This window comes from Centruroides sculpturatus, unplaced genomic scaffold (assembly GCF_000671375.1).
Source record: "Centruroides sculpturatus isolate CEXI.00-Female unplaced genomic scaffold, Cexi_2.0 scaffold15, whole genome shotgun sequence".
Taxonomy (NCBI): domain Eukaryota; kingdom Metazoa; phylum Arthropoda; class Arachnida; order Scorpiones; family Buthidae; genus Centruroides; species Centruroides sculpturatus.
In genome coordinates, this window is record NW_019384585.1 from 1277676 (window position 1) to 1300331 (window position 22656).

Here is a 22656-nt window from a genome sequence, read left to right on the forward strand (position 1 = left end):
TGATATCTTGATCTGGATCCAGTCGGTAAGACAGAAAGTTCGGGAAGTCCAATAGTTCTGACTTTTTCCTTTGATATTAGACGATTCTTGATATTCAAAAGTGAAGTGGTATCCCAAGGAGAACAGATATTACGTAGAAGTAATCCGATGGAAGAACTGGCGATGACTGACTCACTTTGTTGATCTTGTCCAATGTTGAACTGTTAAAATCGCGATACTAGGTCGAAAGGTGATGAGAAAGTGTCTTTATTAGGTCTGAGAACTTAACAGATGTTTAACTCCCAGGTGTAAAAGTTGACAGTTATTGAATGAAAGTTTAGCTACACTGTGATCTTATGACACCGTGGAATGAAAGTATGACTACGATGTGATCTTATGATGAAATGATATAAACACAGGGAAAGTCTGGATTTGGATCCTCACAATTTCATGTTAAGCTATTCACTGTCACATGGCACTCAGCATGTTAATAAAATAATTTTATTAATTAAAAACCTAATTAATCCATTTCTAAGGTTCATGTAATTCAAATAATGTTGTTTGGTTTATTATTAATTTATCAAAAGTAAATGAAACTTTCAATACAACTGTTCTATTTTGTTATTTAATTTCTGTAATGATTAAAAATGGTAAATTTTAATTTGTACAGTTAAATATAATCTGTATAATTACTAATTGAGGAAATCAAAAAAATTATATTTAAGAATCATTTTTGACATTTTTAAAGAAGTCAGCAGTTTTTGGATGTAGTTTTGTTCAGAAATCTAATGTGGGACCCAAATGCATTCCTTCAAGACTTTGCCAATTTCTTGCAGGTGTTTTTGTATTGCTTTGTGAGAGCTCTTCAAAACCTCTGCCATTTTGTCCCAGGTTAAATTTCACCAAGTTTATAAGGTCTCACTTGTTCACTTGCTTTAGAGAGCTCCACATGAATTTTTGAGGCTGACATTCCCAGATCAAAATCAATGACATTTTCTTTCACTTGGTGCATTTTCACAAATGTCATTGATGTTCCTTTTAGCCTGAGCTGCATTTGACCTTTGCGTTTTGATTATTTGAAAATTGTTTTGTTTCTATAAATTTTATAATTTCTATTATGTTTAGTTTGCATACACATGAAGAATATTTAATAAATAAGACAAAAGCTGATAGCTGATATTTGTGAATTTATTTTATTTTTTTAATTTTATTTTAATTTTTATATATTAATAAAATTAATTTAATATTGTTTATATATAAATAGCTGAATAGCTTAATGTGAAATAATTCTCTCAAATGTTTAAAAATTAATAACACAAATTTTAAAGATATTTACTTAAATAAAATGATAAATAATTTATATTTGTTTTATGAAAATCATTTACAAAAAAATTTCTTTATAAACCTCATAATTTTTCTTCCCAAAATAAAAAATTGAAATTTATACATTATGATCAGATGTTTTGTCTTCCCAATTTATTTTTTTTCTTTGAACTCTCCATTTACTTCAATAGCTTATGTCAATGAAAAGATAATACTATACTTGTTTAACAAATATTATTACTACTGTATGTTCTTTTCATGAATCACATTGTTATTTTCAAATCTCAGGCTGCACAAAAGATGATAGATCAAAAGGAGTAGATTGAGGATTATAGAATAAATAAGAAAATATAATATTATCAAATTTGCCATCTCTAAATACATATAGCAAGGCATATTTTATATTAATAGACAATTTTTGTTACAGTTACTACTAATTTTTATTAGTTTGTTCTCATTAGAAATATTTAAGTTTCTGTGACATTTTGATGAAAGCATTAGTGTTGACTTTCTTTTAGCATCCTTTTCATCATAGAAATCTTTTTACTGTTAAAAAGTATCAATACATTTTTTCCCCTGTACTTTGTATTCATTTTATCATTTTAAGAGAGATTTAGAAAAGCCTTCAAGTATTTTCCTAATTAGATAATTGAGGTATTTAATTGCTGACAGAGGAATTACTAACTTCTAAGTATTTAACTATCTGTTGTCTATTATAAGTCATTCTGAAATAGTATAATTGTCAATCATTATTAATTATTTTTGCAGTAATTGATATAAATGATGTGATAATTTTGTTAATGGCTAAAACATTGCAAATTGTAGAGTTTTTGTTTTACTGATATCAAGGCCGAATGCAATAGGTGCGAGGCCTGATTGAATTTTTTTTTTTGTGGGGCCCCTCAAACTCTAAATAACAAAATTAGTTAACAGTTAATTTACATATTGAAGTATAGATTTTAAATATTTATTTAAAACAAAATCCAAAATCCAATTATAAAAATCAAAAGTCATGAACTATGAGGTAGACAAATTTCTACATTAAAAAACCTGTACCAAAGATAAAAACAACTACATTTCATTGAATATAAACATACATAGATATTATTTCTACAGAAATTGCTTTTAGCTCTAAGTATAATTAAATTAATTAAAATATCTATAACTGTGAGGCAGATAATAGTAAGAGCTTATCACACCAATGATAATACCAACTGATGAGGGACTATTTTTCTATTGGAAAATAGTCCAAAATGCATTTTGGATTTTTACGGTTTTTATACTTATGTAATCATCTTATTGTTCACCCCTTTTTGTTTTATTAAATGTTTTTACTTTGATTCTTGAGCACTTGTGCCCATTATCATTGATGTGATAAACTTTTGCTATTATCTGTCTCACAGTTAAAGATATTTTAATTAATTTAATACATAGATATGTTTTAGTATTTCTATATTTTTAAATGAATATAACTACATAAATTTTTGCCATGAAAAATCTTCTAATATGTTGATGAATGAATATAACTGAATTTTATTGAATATAAACCTATAAAGAGATGTTTTATATGTTCCAAAGTTTTTGTTCTGTAAAATCTTCTAAAATAGTATCAAAATCCAACTGGTTTGCTTCTTGACTCTCAGTCGACATGATTGACATGAACTTTTTAAGAAAAAAATTTGTTGTTATATTTTTAATAATAATATGCCTAGATATTTATTTTTGTAACATGTACTATTTTTAAATATATAAATTTTGATGTGCTGCAAGGCCCAATTGGCGCATGTCGCTCCAATTGCCTCAAATCTGACTCTGATCGACATTCTTATTCATCTAATATAACAATTAATATTACTATTATTAATTGATAGACTAGCTAGAGTACGTGATTCTTGAATAGCTTTAAAGGCATTTATTTTGTTATGAGTTTATGACTATTTCCAATTGCTTGAAGAAAGTATGAGTGTAATTCTTTGTGGAATAATCTTATTGATGCTATTCTGATTGATACCATATTTCAGTTGTGTTGTCCATCAAATTGATGTTTTAAATATAGGATATTCTAATTCAAATTTCATTTCCAACTTCTTTCTGAGTTGATAAGCTCTTACAGAATAAGTTTACAAAGGATTAGGTTTGAAAGTCAGAGGTATTTCAAACATGATAGAACATTCTAATTGGATGTTAATTGCTTTTTGGATTTTGAAGATGGACAAATTCTAAATGCACTTAGTCCTTTATAATAAGGAAGGTCTTTTTATGACTCCTGTAAGCATAAAGGTAATATTTTATTTATGTTATTGTCTTAGTACATGATTAAGATATTCTGAAGATTTTAGATTTTAGTTAAAGAAAAAAATATATATAATAAATTCTTTCCTTATGAAACTTTTTTGAAATGTACTTCTGTGAGATCTGAATAGTCCTGAGTCTACAATTAATAATTATTTTATGATGTTAAATATTATCATAAAATATTATTTCGTTTTGGTGAGAAATTAACGATTTTCCAACGTGGGAAAGATAGATAACAGATGCTACTTCCTTCTAGGGAAGTTAGAACATCCTCTGTTTTTCCCTTATCTGCGAAAAATATAGCTTTGATGGGAAATGTTCACCCCTCATTTATTCCCCTTTCATCCGTTCACATGAAAGAGTCTCTGTCTGATGATTGGTCGAAAATCAGCAGATATAGCGGAAATTTATCAGAATTCGGGGAGTTCATCGACAGACATAGAAGAGTCAGGACTCCATTCATATTGCTCCTAAAGGCCAACGCCTATGCTATGAGCCATACAATATACAAGGATTAAGTCTAAAGATATAAATGTATCAAGTTAAGTTGATCTCTCCAGAGGAAAGAAGACAGAGAATTATAGAAGTGAAACAAATACTTCATATACAGAGCCGAAGTTTAAAGACAATGATCAGGTTGTATGTTCTTAAATGATTTTGTGAGCTCTCTCTCTCGATCTTGTATCGGTTAGATATAAGTCCATATATCTCTCGACATATAGATTGTAATTTGTAGTCATTGTCTCTTACTACCATATTAATTGTATTATTTTTATTGATTTATGTTTTAATTAAATTTATTTTTGTTTATTTGTAAAAAGAATGTCTCCTCTGGAGTCTCTGAANTTTTAGTAATATTTTTAAGCTGATTTGTATAATCATAAATTATAATTTTATTATTATTCATAGTGTTAGTCATAGTATCCAGTTTATATTGAGTTAATTCATTTTCCAGTCTTAGTTTAGTAAATTCATTTTCTATTTTATAATTTCTTATCTTTATTTGTTGAATTTGATTTTTAAATTCTTTAATTTCATTTTGTATTATATTAATTTCTTGTCTTATAAGTGAAAATTGACTCACCAGCTTATCATTTATCATTACTATTAGTTATCAGTTCGACTATCTTATTCCATAATTCTGCTGTTGAAATGTCTATTTGTTCCGCAGGTAATTGTTCATGTGAGGAAGTTAAATTAATTAGCTCACCTGTTTGATGTGATGATTCGGCTCTTCTAGGTTCAGTATATTCAGTGATTAGGTTTGAATCTGGTTCCAATGGTTTGATATCATTAGTCAGCAATTTCTGACGAGTAGATGGTCTTCCTCTCTTTGTTGGAGTTTTCTGTAAGGGACCAGGATTTGGTTCTATTCCAGCAATCAATAACAATAAAATAAGAAGCTTAATATTATTCCTTTTAGCCAAAAATAATTCAAAATTCTTCATTTCTTTGAAAAATTAGACTAAGTATGGAAGTGGGAAAAAATTCACGCCAACGGCTTTGACAATCAGAGCGCCCCATAACAAATTATTATTATTTCTTAAACATGTTGACTGCCCCAATATATTATTTTTTATCCCCATAGGCTAATATTCTCCAATAAAAAAGAAAGAAAAAAACAATATAGGTGTTGATAAACTTATGATCAAATATTATAATATTGGGTCACACCACAAAGTTGGCATTTGTATGTGCTCATGACCACTGGCTTGTCACATGGCACTGGGTTGATCTTGTTTTACCTCAGTACCACATGACTCACTGGTGGCCACACCTTTTATCATTTTATTTTTTATTGACAAGACTATGTCTTGTTTATAAAATCGTGGTGCTGTCAATGGCTGGACACCTTAGAGGTATGAAGGAGTACATGTCAGAAGTTGCAATTTGGCACAGAGTATTTGGTGCCCAAATCATATGCACATAAAAAAAACCAGACTTGTAGGTACTCAGGGGGCCAATAACTGAGTCAATATAAAATACAAAATGGCTACACTCTATAAACAGGTGCTAGTGCGAGATTTGCACATGTATTGCTCGTTGGGAAGTTGGAAGTGTGAACATTGCAAAATCAAATTTTGACAAACAAATCTTTGAAAAAACACATTTACTTGTCCCATGTTATTCCCAACATATCTCTGGTTGCAACCGGTTGCCCTGAGGTATCTCTTTTCAGCATTGGAACATTTTTGAAACTAGATGGCACTATTCGTTATAATTTTATATTAAAACTAACTTCTGAAAAATAATTTTTTTTTGTTTTTACATTTATTAATGTATTTATTTTGTTTGTGCAAAATAAAAAATAATTTTGGACAATACCATAGCCACAATTACTTTTTTCAAAAAAATTTTCATTAGGCATCGACAAAAATTTAACTCAGGGCAACATGCAACAAAGAGAAATTTCAACATTGAATAGGTTAATTTCACCGAAAATGCATTGTGGATGACCTTGTGGCTGTGGCCAAGGCCGGCGAAGTTTCAACGATCACACTCAAAACCATTGATACCAAAGAAGATTGGAGAATGAGAACAAGACCCTCCATGAGTGTCGAAGTGATCCCACTTAATAGTGAGTCTTTGATACATAGTCTTGTCTCAAAAATGGCCTTGCCATTTTACTTGTTTTCATGTAAAAGTTATTTAGAAAAACAAAAAAAAAACCATAAACATCATTTATATGAGTAAGAGCTATCAAACTTCATCTGAAATGTTTTTTCAGTCTAATCTAAAGGAAATCCACACTTGATAATGCTTTAGTAGGAAGTTGATTCAACAGTTTTTCTCTATTTTCAATAAAAAAGGTCATCTTTATTGTTTTCTATATTTTTTTTAATAAAAAAAAGTTATCTTTATTATTCTTTTCTTTATTCAAATCAAAAGATAACCTATAATTTTTTCATGTTGGTGAAAATCAGATGCTCCTGAGGCACCACATATCTATCAATACAACACACACTATTTTACCAATGAGCAAAATTGTAATATAAATTATGCAGTAGTGTGACGTGCTGGTGGCACAAGTGGCAAATTATGAAAAGTTGAGTGTGAATTTTGAGAGAACATTTGAGAGAATTATTTTGTGATAATGCCGAAGGGCCTCCCTATACTTTGTCACCACGTGACCGAAGGGTCGACATTGCATCGGCGGAGATCACAATGACAGATTTCGTCAGGACTGACACCACTTTTCTGTTCAGACTGACTAACAGTTTCTGTGCCTTCACGGCTAGACACAGAAACCGTTTCGTTCGGGCGTGAGCAGTCGCGTGTGTGAGCGAACGGAGCGATCAGAGTTGAGATAGAAGGAGAGACAGCGCACCGGAAGTGATTCTTTCGTAGACTAGATTAACATAACAAATGTTTAATGGGTAATGATAGGGAATACATATCTTACAATATGTTGCTAGTAAAGTTCGATAGTAAAGTTAACTGAGCGTTCTCGAGAGAGAGAGTTTACAATTCATACGCGTGGCGATAAATACCTTTTTTTGATATCTTGATCTGGATCCAGTCGGTAAGACAGAAAGTTCGGGAAGTCCAATAGTTCTGACTTTTTCCTTTGATATTAGACGATTCTTGATATTCAAAAGTGAAGTGGTATCCCAAGGAGAACAGATATTACGTAGAAGTAATCCGATGGAAGAACTGGCGATGACTGACTCACTTTGTTGATCTTGTCCAATGTTGAACTGTTAAAATCGCGATACTAGGTCGAAAGGTGATGAGAAAGTGTCTTTATTAGGTCTGAGAACTTAACAGATGTTTAACTCCCAGGTGTAAAAGTTGACAGTTATTGAATGAAAGTTTAGCTACACTGTGATCTTATGACACCGTGGAATGAAAGTATGACTACGATGTGATCTTATGATGAAATGATATAAACACAGGGAAAGTCTGGATTTGGATCCTCACAATTTCATGTTAAGCTATTCACTGTCACATGGCACTCAGCATGTTAATAAAATAATTTTATTAATTAAAAACCTAATTAATCCATTTCTAAGGTTCATGTAATTCAAATAATGTTGTTTGGTTTATTATTAATTTATCAAAAGTAAATGAAACTTTCAATACAACTGTTCTATTTTGTTATTTAATTTCTGTAATGATTAAAAATGGTAAATTTTAATTTGTACAGTTAAATATAATCTGTATAATTACTAATTGAGGAAATCAAAAAAATTATATTTAAGAATCATTTTTGACATTTTTAAAGAAGTCAGCAGTTTTTGGATGTAGTTTTGTTCAGAAATCTAATGTGGGACCCAAATGCATTCCTTCAAGACTTTGCCAATTTCTTGCAGGTGTTTTTGTATTGCTTTGTGAGAGCTCTTCAAAACCTCTGCCATTTTGTCCCAGGTTAAATTTCACCAAGTTTATAAGGTCTCACTTGTTCACTTGCTTTAGAGAGCTCCACATGAATTTTTGAGGCTGACATTCCCAGATCAAAATCAATGACATTTTCTTTCACTTGGTGCATTTTCACAAATGTCATTGATGTTCCTTTTAGCCTGAGCTGCATTTGACCTTTGCGTTTTGATTATTTGAAAATTGTTTTGTTTCTATAAATTTTATAATTTCTATTATGTTTAGTTTGCATACACATGAAGAATATTTAATAAATAAGACAAAAGCTGATAGCTGATATTTGTGAATTTATTTTATTTTTTTAATTTTATTTTAATTTTTATATATTAATAAAATTAATTTAATATTGTTTATATATAAATAGCTGAATAGCTTAATGTGAAATAATTCTCTCAAATGTTTAAAAATTAATAACACAAATTTTAAAGATATTTACTTAAATAAAATGATAAATAATTTATATTTGTTTTATGAAAATCATTTACAAAAAAATTTCTTTATAAACCTCATAATTTTTCTTCCCAAAATAAAAAATTGAAATTTATACATTATGATCAGATGTTTTGTCTTCCCAATTTATTTTTTTTCTTTGAACTCTCCATTTACTTCAATAGCTTATGTCAATGAAAAGATAATACTATACTTGTTTAACAAATATTATTACTACTGTATGTTCTTTTCATGAATCACATTGTTATTTTCAAATCTCAGGCTGCACAAAAGATGATAGATCAAAAGGAGTAGATTGAGGATTATAGAATAAATAAGAAAATATAATATTATCAAATTTGCCATCTCTAAATACATATAGCAAGGCATATTTTATATTAATAGACAATTTTTGTTACAGTTACTACTAATTTTTATTAGTTTGTTCTCATTAGAAATATTTAAGTTTCTGTGACATTTTGATGAAAGCATTAGTGTTGACTTTCTTTTAGCATCCTTTTCATCATAGAAATCTTTTTACTGTTAAAAAGTATCAATACATTTTTTCCCCTGTACTTTGTGTTCATTTTATCATTTTAAGAGAGATTTAGAAAAGCCTTCAAGTATTTTCCTAATTAGATAATTGAGGTATTTAATTGCTGACAGAGGAATTACTAACTTCTAAGTATTTAACTATCTGTTGTCTATTATAAGTCATTCTGAAATAGTATAATTGTCAATCATTATTAATTATTTTTGCAGTAATTGATATAAATGATGTGATAATTTTGTTAATGGCTAAAACATTGCAAATTGTAGAGTTTTTGTTTTACTGATATCAAGGCCGAATGCAATAGGTGCGAGGCCTGATTGAATTTTTTTTTTTTGTGGGGCCCCTCAAACTCTAAATAACAAAATTAGTTAACAGTTAATTTACATATTGAAGTATAGATTTTAAATATTTATTTAAAACAAAATCCAAAATCCAATTATAAAAATCAAAAGTCATGAACTATGAGGTAGACAAATTTCTACATTAAAAAACCTGTACCAAAGATAAAAACAACTACATTTCATTGAATATAAACATACATAGATATTATTTCTACAGAAATTGCTTTTAGCTCTAAGTATAATTAAATTAATTAAAATATCTATAACTGTGAGGCAGATAATAGTAAGAGCTTATCACACCAATGATAATACCAACTGATGAGGGACTATTTTTCTATTGGAAAATAGTCCAAAATGCATTTTGGATTTTTACGGTTTTTATACTTATGTAATCATCTTATTGTTCACCCCTTTTTGTTTTATTAAATGTTTTTACTTTGATTCTTGAGCACTTGTGCCCATTATCATTGATGTGATAAACTTTTGCTATTATCTGTCTCACAGTTAAAGATATTTTAATTAATTTAATACATAGATATGTTTTAGTATTTCTATATTTTTAAATGAATATAACTACATAAATTTTTGCCATGAAAAATCTTCTAATATGTTGATGAATGAATATAACTGAATTTTATTGAATATAAACCTATAAAGAGATGTTTTATATGTTCCAAAGTTTTTGTTCTGTAAAATCTTCTAAAATAGTATCAAAATCCAACTGGTTTGCTTCTTGACTCTCAGTCGACATGATTGACATGAACTTTTTAAGAAAAAAATTTGTTGTTATATTTTTAATAATAATATGCCTAGATATTTATTTTTGTAACATGTACTATTTTTAAATATATAAATTTTGATGTGCTGCAAGGCCCAATTGGCGCATGTTGCTCCAATTGCCTCAAATCTGACTCTGATCGACATTCTTATTCATCTAATATAACAATTAATATTACTATTATTAATTGATAGACTAGCTAGAGTACGTGATTCTTGAATAGCTTTAAAGGCATTTATTTTGTTATGAGTTTATGACTATTTCCAATTGCTTGAAGAAAGTATGAGTGTAATTCTTTGTGGAATAATCTTATTGATGCTATTCTGATTGATACCATATTTCAGTTGTGTTGTCCATCAAATTGATGTTTTAAATATAGGATATTCTAATTCAAATTTCATTTCCAACTTCTTTCTGAGTTGATAAGCTCTTACAGAATAAGTTTACAAAGGATTAGGTTTGAAAGTCAGAGGTATTTCAAACATGATAGAACATTCTAATTGGATGTTAATTGCTTTTTGGATTTTGAAGATGGACAAATTCTAAATGCACTTAGTCCTTTATAATAAGGAAGGTCTTTTTATGACTCCTGTAAGCATAAAGGTAATATTTTATTTATGTTATTATCTTAGTACATGATTAAGATATTCTGAAGATTTTAGATTTTAGTTAAAGAAAAAAATATATATAATAAATTCTTTCCTTATGAAACTTTTTTGAAATGTACTTCTGTGAGATCTGAATAGTCCTGAGTCTACAATTAATAATTATTTTATGATGTTAAATATTATCATAAAATATTATTTCGTTTTGGTGAGAAATTAACGATTTTCCAACGTGGGAAAGATAGATAACAGATGCTACTTCCTTCTAGGGAAGTTAGAACATCCTCTGTTTTTCCCTTATCTGCGAAAAATATAGCTTTGATGGGAAATGTTCACCCCTCATTTATTCCCCTTTCATCCGTTCACATGAAAGAGTCTCTGTCTGATGATTGGTCGAAAATCAGCAGATATAGCGGAAATTTATCAGAATTCGGGGAGTTCATCGACAGACATAGAAGAGTCAGGACTCCATTCATATTGCTCCTAAAGGCCAACGCCTATGCTATGAGCCATACAATATACAAGGATTAAGTCTAAAGATATAAATGTATCAAGTTAAGTTGATCTCTCCAGAGGAAAGAAGACAGAGAATTATAGAAGTGAAACAAATACTTCATATACAGAGCCGAAGTTTAAAGACAATGATCAGGTTGTATGTTCTTAAATGATTTTGTGAGCTCTCTCTCTCGACCTTATATCGGTTATAGTATAAGTCCGTATCTCTCTCGACTTATAGATTGAAATTCGCATTTACTATCTCTCATTTATATAATAGTTTGTATTAGTTTTAGTTGTTTATGGTTTATTAAATTTATTCTTATTTATTCTATAAAGAAATGTCTCTCAATTATTATTGGAATAGGATTTCCCCACGCATGTTTATCCGCGTGTAAAACAACTGATAAACTGGTGTCAGCCCTGACTTCACAGTTCAGATCCACTAGCGGTTATCACTCTCCTATGAAACTTTTAAGATCAGATCTAGGGATCTGAAACTTTGGAGACAGATTTTGGATAATCTGTGCCGATTAAGTGGTACGAACAATCCCTAGCGGCTTTGTACCCCCGGCTACTCACTAAATTAAGGGAAAATTTATTATTTTCATTTTTAAACTATAAAATTGTTTTTCTGATTTATTCAGTAATATTCTTTAGTATTTTCCAAAGAGTAGTAAAGAAAACACAGAAGCATAATAGATAGTACACTGCAGGAAGCAATTGCTTACAAACAGTAAGTATCCTATTGAACAATATTTTGTAAGTGGATACTAAAAACTTGTATTTATATATAAGGATGGTTGGTTAATTATAAGAATTGTTCAAACAAGCTTATCAGAAGATTTTTAAAAAGATATAATTTAATTAGTTGAAGTGTTGTAATTTGTGTATTGAACAAGACATTTTGAAGAATTTTTGTGAAATTTTTTTAAGTAATAAACTATTTCAATATCATAACAATTTAGTCTTTACAATGGTTAACTGACTTTTGGATCATCCTGTATATTAAAATTAATTAATGAAACTATGACTAGACTATTGGAAATGTGTTGTTAAGTTCTTGTTAAGTTGTCTTAGAAAATGTGATTTTTGTTTCTATTGTATAAACTCAATTTGTTTTACTCTCTCCTGTAATCACTAACAGGATTTTTTTTTATGTTACCAATTATGGGTTTGGCCAGACTCTCAGTGTGAGAGGCCAGATAATGAATAACAGGGTTCATCATATTTGCGACAGATCACTCCCAAAAAATTTGTGAGGGACTTTACTGCTCTGGAGACCCAGGACCAAATCCAGTCGCGTGATGCCATAACTGCTTTGGCAATCTGGCCACACATCATATTTTGTATTTGAATATGAATCTGGATTTTAAAGATTCTTGACTTTTTGAACATCATTTTTAACAGGACTGGATTTAGACTTTTTCTGGTACTAATGCTTAATATATGTGAGGTTTTTTCCCTTCTATCAAATAATAATAAATTTAAAAACATACGTACTAAGCTGTAGGCTCTGATATGAGGCACTTCTATTAAAGCTGGTACCAGATAAGAGTAAATTATACTTCCACACCTTTTCCAGCAATCAATACTTCATTAAAATGAATGTTTTCAGCCATTTCTAGAGGCCTACCTCAGGTTTTAAATCAATACAATTCAAATGTTTAATTTCAACAAAGTAATGTTCTTACACTAATATAATATGAAAAGTGTTGTAAGAATGTTACTTTCATAGACTTCAGTTTAAATGTTTCAATTGTATTGGTTTAAAACCTGAAGAAATTCTCTAAAAGTAGCTAAACCATTCATTTTAATGAAGTGTTGGTTGCAGGAAAATGTATGGAAGGTGTGATTTATTTTGATATTAGGTTTTAAGTTATATCTAATTTATAAATCCTACTCTCATCTTTAGGATGTATTTCCCAAAGACAACTTTCAAAAAGCTTAAAATGTTCATTAAATAAATATATTGCTGGATTTTAAAGGTTTTTTAAAATATTTATTATAACTTGTTTAACTGATTCTTACAACTCCTAATATTCTTAAAACTAAAGTTTAAGACTTCAATATGAAGGCTGCACTTTAAGTTTAGCCTAATTTAGGATATCAAGAAGCCAAACTTCTTGCACAGAATACACTAAATTAGTACAAAAAACAAACAAAAAAAAAGGGGGGAGAAAGGAAAACAAGAATGACAACTGATAATTAATAAAAATAACAATAACTGCATTAAAATAATTTTAAATTAAACTTCTCATTAAACATTTGCATATTTATTTTAACAATGGATTCAGTGTAAAACATAAGATTTAAATTTATTACATCAAAACAAACATCTCTACAAAAATTTTAAGGTATAAATAGGCCTAACTAATCTCAGCTTTCAATCATTACGAATTAATTAAAATTAATTATTATATAATAAATTTAATTGATTCCATTCAATGTAAATAAGTTTTTCAACCTTGATCCTGAAGTTTATACTTCACAGATCAATAATTATAGGTCATTATATGTAAATAAAAAAGAAATTTTAAAACTTGTTAGAAATGTTAAATCTCTTATTAAAATTTATTTTGTAAGATTAATATTTATAAATATGGCTATTGAAACATCAATTATTTCTATCACAATTAAATATTCAACAGAAAGTTTTAATTATTAAATTTCGATTAAGGTATTTTTAATTAATATTAATGAGAGGTCTGTCTGTTTTGCTCTAAGACAGATTTATTTTATTAATAATTAATTTGACTTTTAGAAATCAAATAGCTTATAAGTATTAACAAAATCATTTAATAAATTTAAGATTATTTTTCTATCTATTAATTATTTTAATATCCAATACCATGTAAATTACTATATAATTTTCTTAACAACTTTAATGTAATTAATATTTGTTTGTTTATTATTTTAGTTATTTGCAAGTCTGTTGTTGTTTATTGCTGTAAATGTTGCTGGAATATTCTCCCACTTTCCAAGTAAAGCATCACAACGTCAAGCATTTATGGAAACTCGACAATGCATCCAAGCTCGTTTAAACATTCAACAAGAAAATCAACAACAAGTTAGATATTAATTACATTTATTTTTTAATTATAATTGTTATTTCCTTTCCTAAATTTGTTAGAGCTTAAATTTTTAATTGTTGCTATTTAAGTTTTAATTATTTAAAATTTATTTACATTTCAATAATTTTTCTTGGGAATTGGTTTTCTTTTTATTAATGTAAAATATTTAATGGCTTAAATTTAATAGACATTTTTATCATTAAAACCAATTCAAAACATAAAGATAATCTTTGTAATTCAGCAATGAGTTTTTATAATGACCATCTGAAATGGCTGTATTCAAGTTCTAGAATTTAAATTATATTATAGAACTTGAAAATGTTTATAATTTGTTCTAGAATATGAACATGTTTATTAGTGTCCTGAAGATGGGATATTTAAATTAATTAATTAAGATGACTGAAAACATTTATCTAAGAATCTGCAGAAATGCTAAATCTGGTTTAGAAGTCAAACTTTATTAAGGGACAGCACCATAGCTAAGGCTGGTAAAAGGGGTACATGCCAGGGTGCAAACCCTGGAGGGCACAATCAGCAAAACAATTTTTAGTATTTCAACTTATCTTGTAGAGAATTTTTGAGGGCACAAAATCTGAATTTTTTCCTGGTACCAATGACCATAGCTCTGACATCGTTAAGAGATAAAACTTTTTTTTTCTACTATTCCATCATAAGATTCTCTAGGCTTTGAATCAAATTAGAACATGGGATATCAACATTCAGTGTTTGCTTCAGCATTTTGTGACTGTCTGTCATATTATATGCTTTTGTTCTTCTGACAATTTTTCCTGCTCTTTGTTCTTAGAAAACTCTAGAAGGTGGACACCTTCTAGAGCTTTCTAATCTTCTTAATTATTCTTTCTGGAGGTGAGGGAAACTTCTTAGAATTCATTAACATTATATACAAGGTTACCTGAGAACAAAGGAAAAGTCACTTTTGGGTTGGTGCTGGAAGAGAGGACCATGAAAGGAGAAAGATGTTACAGCATCCAGTGGCCAAGAAATGGTTGAGGCTAGAACTTCGAATAGGAACTTTGAAATTTCCAGGCTGAAGTTATTGCATTAGAGCTGGCATTTCAGTTTGAAGAGTCTGAATGTGCAACTGACTTTTAGGATAAAATATGCAAGAAAGCCCTCAAGAACTGAGGGAAAGGAAGATAAAAGCAAGTATTTTGCATTTAAGAAGTTCACACATGCCCCTCACAGTAACTGAAAGACCCAGGTATTCTTTCCTATCCTATCTGCCATCTTCACTACTTCTCGTCCCTATTTCAATTTTCTTTTATTAGAGTAAGTGTAGTATTAAGAGTTAGTTTTAGGAAAATTATTATTGTAATAATAATTCTTGTTTATTGTATTAGATCACGTGTATGTCACACTGAATCGTGATCACAATAGATCATGATTCAGTGTGACATTGCCATTTTATTTTTGTAATTGTTTCATCAATTATTGGGTTTAGGGTTACTGCCAGAGTAACCATTCTAGAGTTGACATCTTTTATCAAACCTGTACATAGTTATATCATGCAAAAATAAATTGAGTTTTTAATATCTACTGCATGTGTTTCTTTTTCTTGGATGTTTGCTTTAGTGGGCTAACAAAATCTCTTATGTCTCACAGTTTAAACAATGTTTGAACAAAACTTGAAGGAAAATTTAATAAAAACATCTCCTTCTAAGATCTGTTTATTATAAAACTTATTTCTAGATTACAAAATTCTGTTTTGAATTGTTGTTTATCTGATTTATTTCATTTCTTGTTGCTAAAATCATAATAATGTTGAATTTTGAAATACAGTTAAATAGTCAAAACACTTAAATTGTTCAAACTCTGTTAACTGGATATAAATTGGAATTGCTAAACAATTTTTTGTTGTTTAGCAATTCCAAAATAATAATGATTATTTTGCTATAATCATTATTATGTACATGTGAAAAATGGTACAGAAGCTTTTTACTTTAATATTGCCATAATAAAATAAAGAAGGTGGTTCAAAAGTCAGTTACCCATGGCATCAACTGAGTTTAGTATTACTTGACAACCTATCAAAGGAATTTTTTAAAATTTTATCAAAATGTTGTAACTTGTAAACTGAACAAAAAGGATCTCTTGTGTAAGAAATTTTGTAAAATTAATAAGTAATAAAATATTTGAATGAGATATAAATTTAGTTTTTACAATAGGTAACTGACTTTTTGACTTCAATTCAAACTCATTGGCAAATGTTGGATTAGGTTAGCTTTATTGGTTAATCAAAGACAATTTCTCTAAAGTAGATTGTTTGGATTTCTCACCTGATTACTACTTTTATTTTTATGCTGCATTAATAAATTGATTGGGCTGCAATTTGAAAAATTATTTACTATAAATTCCCACTACTATCTGTCCATCTGTCCATCTTTCCTTAATCTCAAGAACAGAGTTAGGTAGATGAAATCTGAGACTAGATACAGAAAGCTTAGAGGCAGGAGGCTCCGATTAACTATACACAAACTTCCGATGCAAACTAGAAGTCGCCTTATTTCAATTCAAAACTTTTTCCCTAAAAGCAGTTAATAGACAACTGGCAGGCACAACTCTATTGCTAACAGAAAAAGTATGATGTACAGGGGTAAGACATTACAATACTAATTTGAGGTGGAGAGCATATATTTTAAATTAAATAAATTAAAAATGTGATTAAAAATTGCAGCCTGGCATTGTGACAATGTCGCAATAAATAATTGCTCATTTATAAATTAATTAAATTTCATTATTTATAGAGAATTTTTAATCATTTATAATTTGAATATTAAGTACAGTAGAGCATCAGTTATCCAAATCAAGTGGGGACTGGGCTGTTCAGAAAATTGATTTTTTGGATAACCAATTATGTACGAAAAAATATATTAACCTCTCCCATGTTGAAATTCGTTCAAATCCTGGCACGTCCTTAAGTTATTCTTTCATGGCCGCACCAGTGCTGCCATCTAAAACACGCACACCAAGAAAAATAATATTGGAGTAGCCCAAGACATAGCCAAATATTGCAGCATCACAGCACTAGTGGAAATTTAAACTTGCCGACTGGAAAGCTTACAGTTAATTGACGTTTCAGTTGATCAATATTCTGATAATCGATGCTCTACTATATTTTATACTTAGTCATACTTCATAGTATTTAAAATTAGACAAATTTTAAGGCAGTTTAATTTTTTAAGGAACGTCTATTGCTCTCAGTATTACCTAGACATGTTGCTATGGAAATGAAAGCAGATATTGCAAAAAAACCCGAAGATACCATGTTTCATAAAATATATATTCAAAGACATGAAAATGTTAGGTAAAATAGCATCAAATAAAGTTTATTAGAAGTAAATATTATTTATTTATTTTAATTTATTGTCATCATTTTAGCATCCTGTTTGCCGATATCTGTGGTTTCACCAGCTTATCATCCCAATGTACCGCAGAAGAAGTAGTTAAAATTCTTAATGAATTATTTGCTCGCTTTGATAAATTGGCTTCAGAAAATCATTGCTTACGCATTAAATTATTAGGAGACTGTTATTATTGTGTAAGTGGATTACCGGATCCTCGTCCTGATCATGCTCAGTGTTGCGTAGAAATGGGATTAGATATGATAGAAGCTATTGCGTAAGTATTTAATTTATATATTAAAATTCTGAAAGATAATTTTATAAATTTTAATTTTTTTTTCAATTGATTATATTAGTTTAGTGAGAGAAGTAACTGGCGTAGATGTAAATATGAGAGTTGGAATTCATACTGGCCGTGTTCATTGTGGAGTATTGGGATTAAGAAAATGGCAATTTGATGTCTGGTCCAACGATGTCACTTTAGCAAATTATATGGAAGCTGGAGGAATTCCTGGGTATGTGTAATACATTTTATTAAAAATTTAAGTTTAATTACTACATTTAAACATTTATTACAAGGAAATAAAATTTCAAATTTTATTATTTTGATTAAATTATTAAACAAAGCTTAAACTATTTAACAAAGCTTATTATTAGACAAAGCGGGGGGCTTCTGTCTGCCGAAGCTGCTGGCGCGTTTTTTTACTCACTTCAAGTACAGGTAAAGAACGTATCCTGTCGAACAATTTTACGTTAAATTCTTTTGTTTGTGCTGTGTACTAACATTATTAGTGTTGGAAAATCTATCAACATAATTAATATGCAACGCTCGCCAATTAATAGAGGTAGACCACCACGTCAAAGGTCAAAATCAACTAATAGAAAGGAATCTGCTTCGACCACTAATACCAGGTTAATTACTGATTATAATTCACACATCGAAAGAACTTCTCCTGAACCATCCTCTGCAAATGCAGGTTCGAACCCTGAAACTTCACTTCTAAGTTCACAACTATCAGGTGAGCCATTTGATTTTTTATCTTCTTCACCAGGAAAAAATTAATCCGATATATCAAGTATAACACTATGGAATAAAATTTCTGAATTAATTAATGTTTCTAATACGAGAATATTAAGTCAAATGACTATTATCAAAGAAGATCTGGACCAGATTCTTAATAGTATCCAAGAAACTAAAGTTCAGAATCAAAAAATGAATAGCCAAATAATTAATCTTGAACAACAGATTGCTAATTTGAAAATAGAAAATGAAAGTATGCAATATCGAATGGACAATATGGTTAATGCGCAACATCGCAATAATATAATGTTATATAGATATCCCAGTAAAACTAGTCCTACCAAGCTAGAAGTGTTTAATCTTATTAATGAATCATTAGAATTACATGAAGTTACAATGGATGATTTAATAGCGATTATTCCAATAACTAAATCACAGTATCCAACAATTAAATTAATTATTAAAAATACTCAAATAAGAGATTATATATATTCGAGTTTTATAAAAATGAAACAGCAAAACCTATCGAATGTATGGAAAGAAACTCAAATCTCACAGGACCTTATTAAAAGATCTAGATTAAGACGTAAACAATTAATTCCTTTTTTAAGCGAGTTAAGGAAAGCAGGTAAATATCCAAAACTCCGAGGTGACACTATACTGTTGGGCAATTATTCTTTGACGTATAGCTATGTGTTGGAGGAGCTGGTATACTTGGATTCCTTTACCCCGTTTTCTACTTCCGAGAATACTCCACAATGACATATTATCAATTTAAATTCTCCTATGCAAGATTTACGTTCTGTGAAGACTCAACTATTAAGTCCCTTGCCTGCTGCACATAATAATAATGAAAGTTTACATGATATTACGTCCAATCAAAAAGTCTCCCATTTTGTAATAATTAATTGGAACTCTCAAGGTCTTAAGCGGAAAATTTTCACCAGTGAATTTGCGAACTTGATAAAGAATTCTGACATATTAGCTATAACAGAAACTTGGATGACTTCATTTCCTGAATTACTGATTAAATACAATGAAAAATATCACATAATTACCCAACTAGCTCAAAAACCAACAGGACCAGGTCGTCCTTTCGGTGGCCTAGGTTTAATAATTAAAAAAAAAATGGGAGAAATTATATATACCCAAAAAAGAAATAATTATATTATTGTTCATTTATTGATTAATAAGCTAGAAATAAACAACTTGAAAAATAAAATTTTGGTTATAATTCTGGTATATGTTCCTCCCGAGCAACAGCAAATACTATTTGAAGTATTTCGTATATACGAAACTTTGAGAAATACTTTTCCTTATGTCATTATAACTGGAGATTTAAATGCTCGTATTGCACAGTCCATGGATTTGCTATATAAAGGTCCGAACGTAAAAATTCAAAACATTCGTAAATCCAAAGATGTTAAACAGAATAAAATGGGTCATGATCTTCTAAAATTAACGACTCAAGCTCAACTATATATTCTTAATGGTAGAATTGAAAAGGACTATCCTTCTGAATTTACTTGCGTAGCCACTTCGGGAAGCTCTACAATAGATTTGTTTATATGTTCAGAATTTTTAGTAGATTTATGCTCGGAAATTCAAGTATTAAATTGTGATTTATCGGACCATTTTCCTGTTAGTTCTTACTTTGGATTGAAAGAATCGTGTCATATTGATTATGTTATACCGAAGTATCAGATAACTGTCTACCAATATCAACGATTCCAAGAACAAATCAGTGATAGAATGAGTTGCTTATTGGATGAGAGATTAACTGAAGAGATCGAAAAATATACTAAGTTTGTAAATATAATAAAAGATTATGTTAAAACACGAAAGAACAGAAATTCGAAATTACTAGGACCAAAAAACCCATGGTATGATTTGGATTGTATGAATTTAAGAATGAAAAAAACTAAAGCATTACACCAGTTTAGAAAATTATCTACACCAACGGCATTCAGACAATATCGTCAAGCCAAAAATTCGTATTTCAATTTATTAAAAACAAAGAAATCAAATTATTACAAAAAAATTCAACAAAAAATCTTAGAAAATAAAACTAATGAACTTTTATGGACTACAATTAAGAAATTACGATGTTCAAACTGTGATCAATCAATTCAAATAGATTTTCCTAAATGGGCTAGCTTTTTTAACAGATTTACAGAAATTACAGTTTCTCCTATGCCTGATATAAAAATTTCTCATTACGGAATTTTAGATAGCCCAATATCTTCTGAAGAACTGGATTTATCAATTCGGAATTTAAAAACGAATAAAGCTCCTGGAATGGATTTAATTACCACTAAATTTATTAAACTTCTTCCGCCAGCGGGTAGGCAACTTCTTCTTGATCTCTACAACCATTTTTATAATGATTCCATTTACCCAAAATCTTGGAAATTAGCGAAAATTCTTATGATTTATAAAAAGGGAAACCGATCAGAACCAAACAATTACCGCCCTATTGCTTTATTATCTGTAATTAGGAAGTGTTTTACTGCAATACTCGCTACTCGTTTTCAAAACTGGATCTCTGAGCAAGATTTAAATTCGCAATTTCAATATGCCTTCTCCAAATCAAAAGGTACTGAGCTGTCTATATTCCTACTGACTTTAATTATACAAATATACCTTCACAAAAAACGTAGGAAAATTTTCTCGGCATTCATCGATATATCTAAAGCTTTTGACTCCGTGCATGTTCCTACTTTGGTATACAAATTAAAAAAGAAAGGAGCTGGAACTAAATTCTGCAATTCAATTGAAAATTTATTTTCATCATATACAGTTAATATAGTTCATAATAATCACATTTTTCCGGATTTAAAAATACATCGTGGAATACTCCAAGGAGAACCTTTATCGCCTCAATTATTTAATTTTTACATAAGTGAGATTGATGATTTATATACAAATGAAAATGAAGGAATTCTAATAAATGGCCGTATTTATCATTACATTTTATATGCAGACGATCTTGTTTTGCTAGCCCCAACTCGGATAATTTTACAACGTAAAATTAATGCACTTAATGATTATTTAAAATCTATTTTTTTATCCTGCCAGTCCTGTTTGGGCATTAGTCTATTACAAATATTTGGAAAAATTCCATATCATTTTTTTGCGTAAAGTACTTCATATTGAACGCACGGTTCCAGGTTATGCAATCAGATCAGAGACTAATAGATTCCAACTTTTTCCATTTTTTTTGAAACGTTTATTCAAATTTTATCTTCGCATATTAAATACTGATGACGATAATATTAAATTTCTATTTCAATTAATAAGCAACCAAAATGGAAGCCTATCAACTAAAAATGTTTCGTGGTATCAAAAATTCGTTAAAATAATACAATCTTATGGAATTTCTACTTTATTACTCAATTCAACCGAAGACAACTGTAAACACGCATACTCCTTAATGATGAATTCTGCTTTATCTCAATCTGTTATCAAGGATCAAGATTCCATTTTAAATTCGACATATCACTATTGGTATCAAAATATGTTACATTTTCCATCAAGTTCGAATATTATTACAACAAATACTAATTTAAATATTAAGCGCACGCTGATTCAGATACGTCTTAATTACAATTCGTTACTGATTGGCAATGTATATATTGATTTTTCCAAGAAATGCTACTGGTGCAAGTCTGAATCTTTTAATATTTACCATATTCTTATTGAGTGTCCAAAGATTGAAGAAGCGCAATGTAAATTTAAATTAAAAGAAATTTTTGATTTAAGTCAAGAAGAAAATTTCAGAACTAATCTAGAAAAAATTCCGTTATGTAAAATGTATAATATTCATAACTTTTTTGTTCATATTTTAAAAATTTTGAAATATGATGTTGTAAATTGAATGATTAATATGTTATGTTTATCAAAAATTATGTAACCAAATATTTAAAAAATGTTTAAATAAGTATTAATTATCTTTTTGTAAATCTCTAATGCTAACCCCCTGTAACAAGATTTTTTCTTACTACAATAAAGCATTTGTATATAA

The 22656-nt window shown here is 29.1% G+C and overlaps 1 protein-coding gene across 1 annotated transcript in view; it reads left to right on the plus strand.

Moving 5' to 3' along the window:
- Positions 1 to 22656, plus strand: part of LOC111624573 (adenylate cyclase type 5-like) — an 83851-nt gene that overhangs the window by 32647 nt on the left and 28548 nt on the right. Inside the window, exons 3-6 of the mRNA XM_023367464.1 lie at positions 14096 to 14245; positions 17453 to 17574; positions 17649 to 17888; positions 17968 to 18126. Of these exons, the coding sequence (XP_023223232.1) occupies positions 14096 to 14245; positions 17453 to 17574; positions 17649 to 17888; positions 17968 to 18126 (671 nt within the window). The remainder of the gene's footprint in view (positions 1 to 14095; positions 14246 to 17452; positions 17575 to 17648; positions 17889 to 17967; positions 18127 to 22656) is intronic.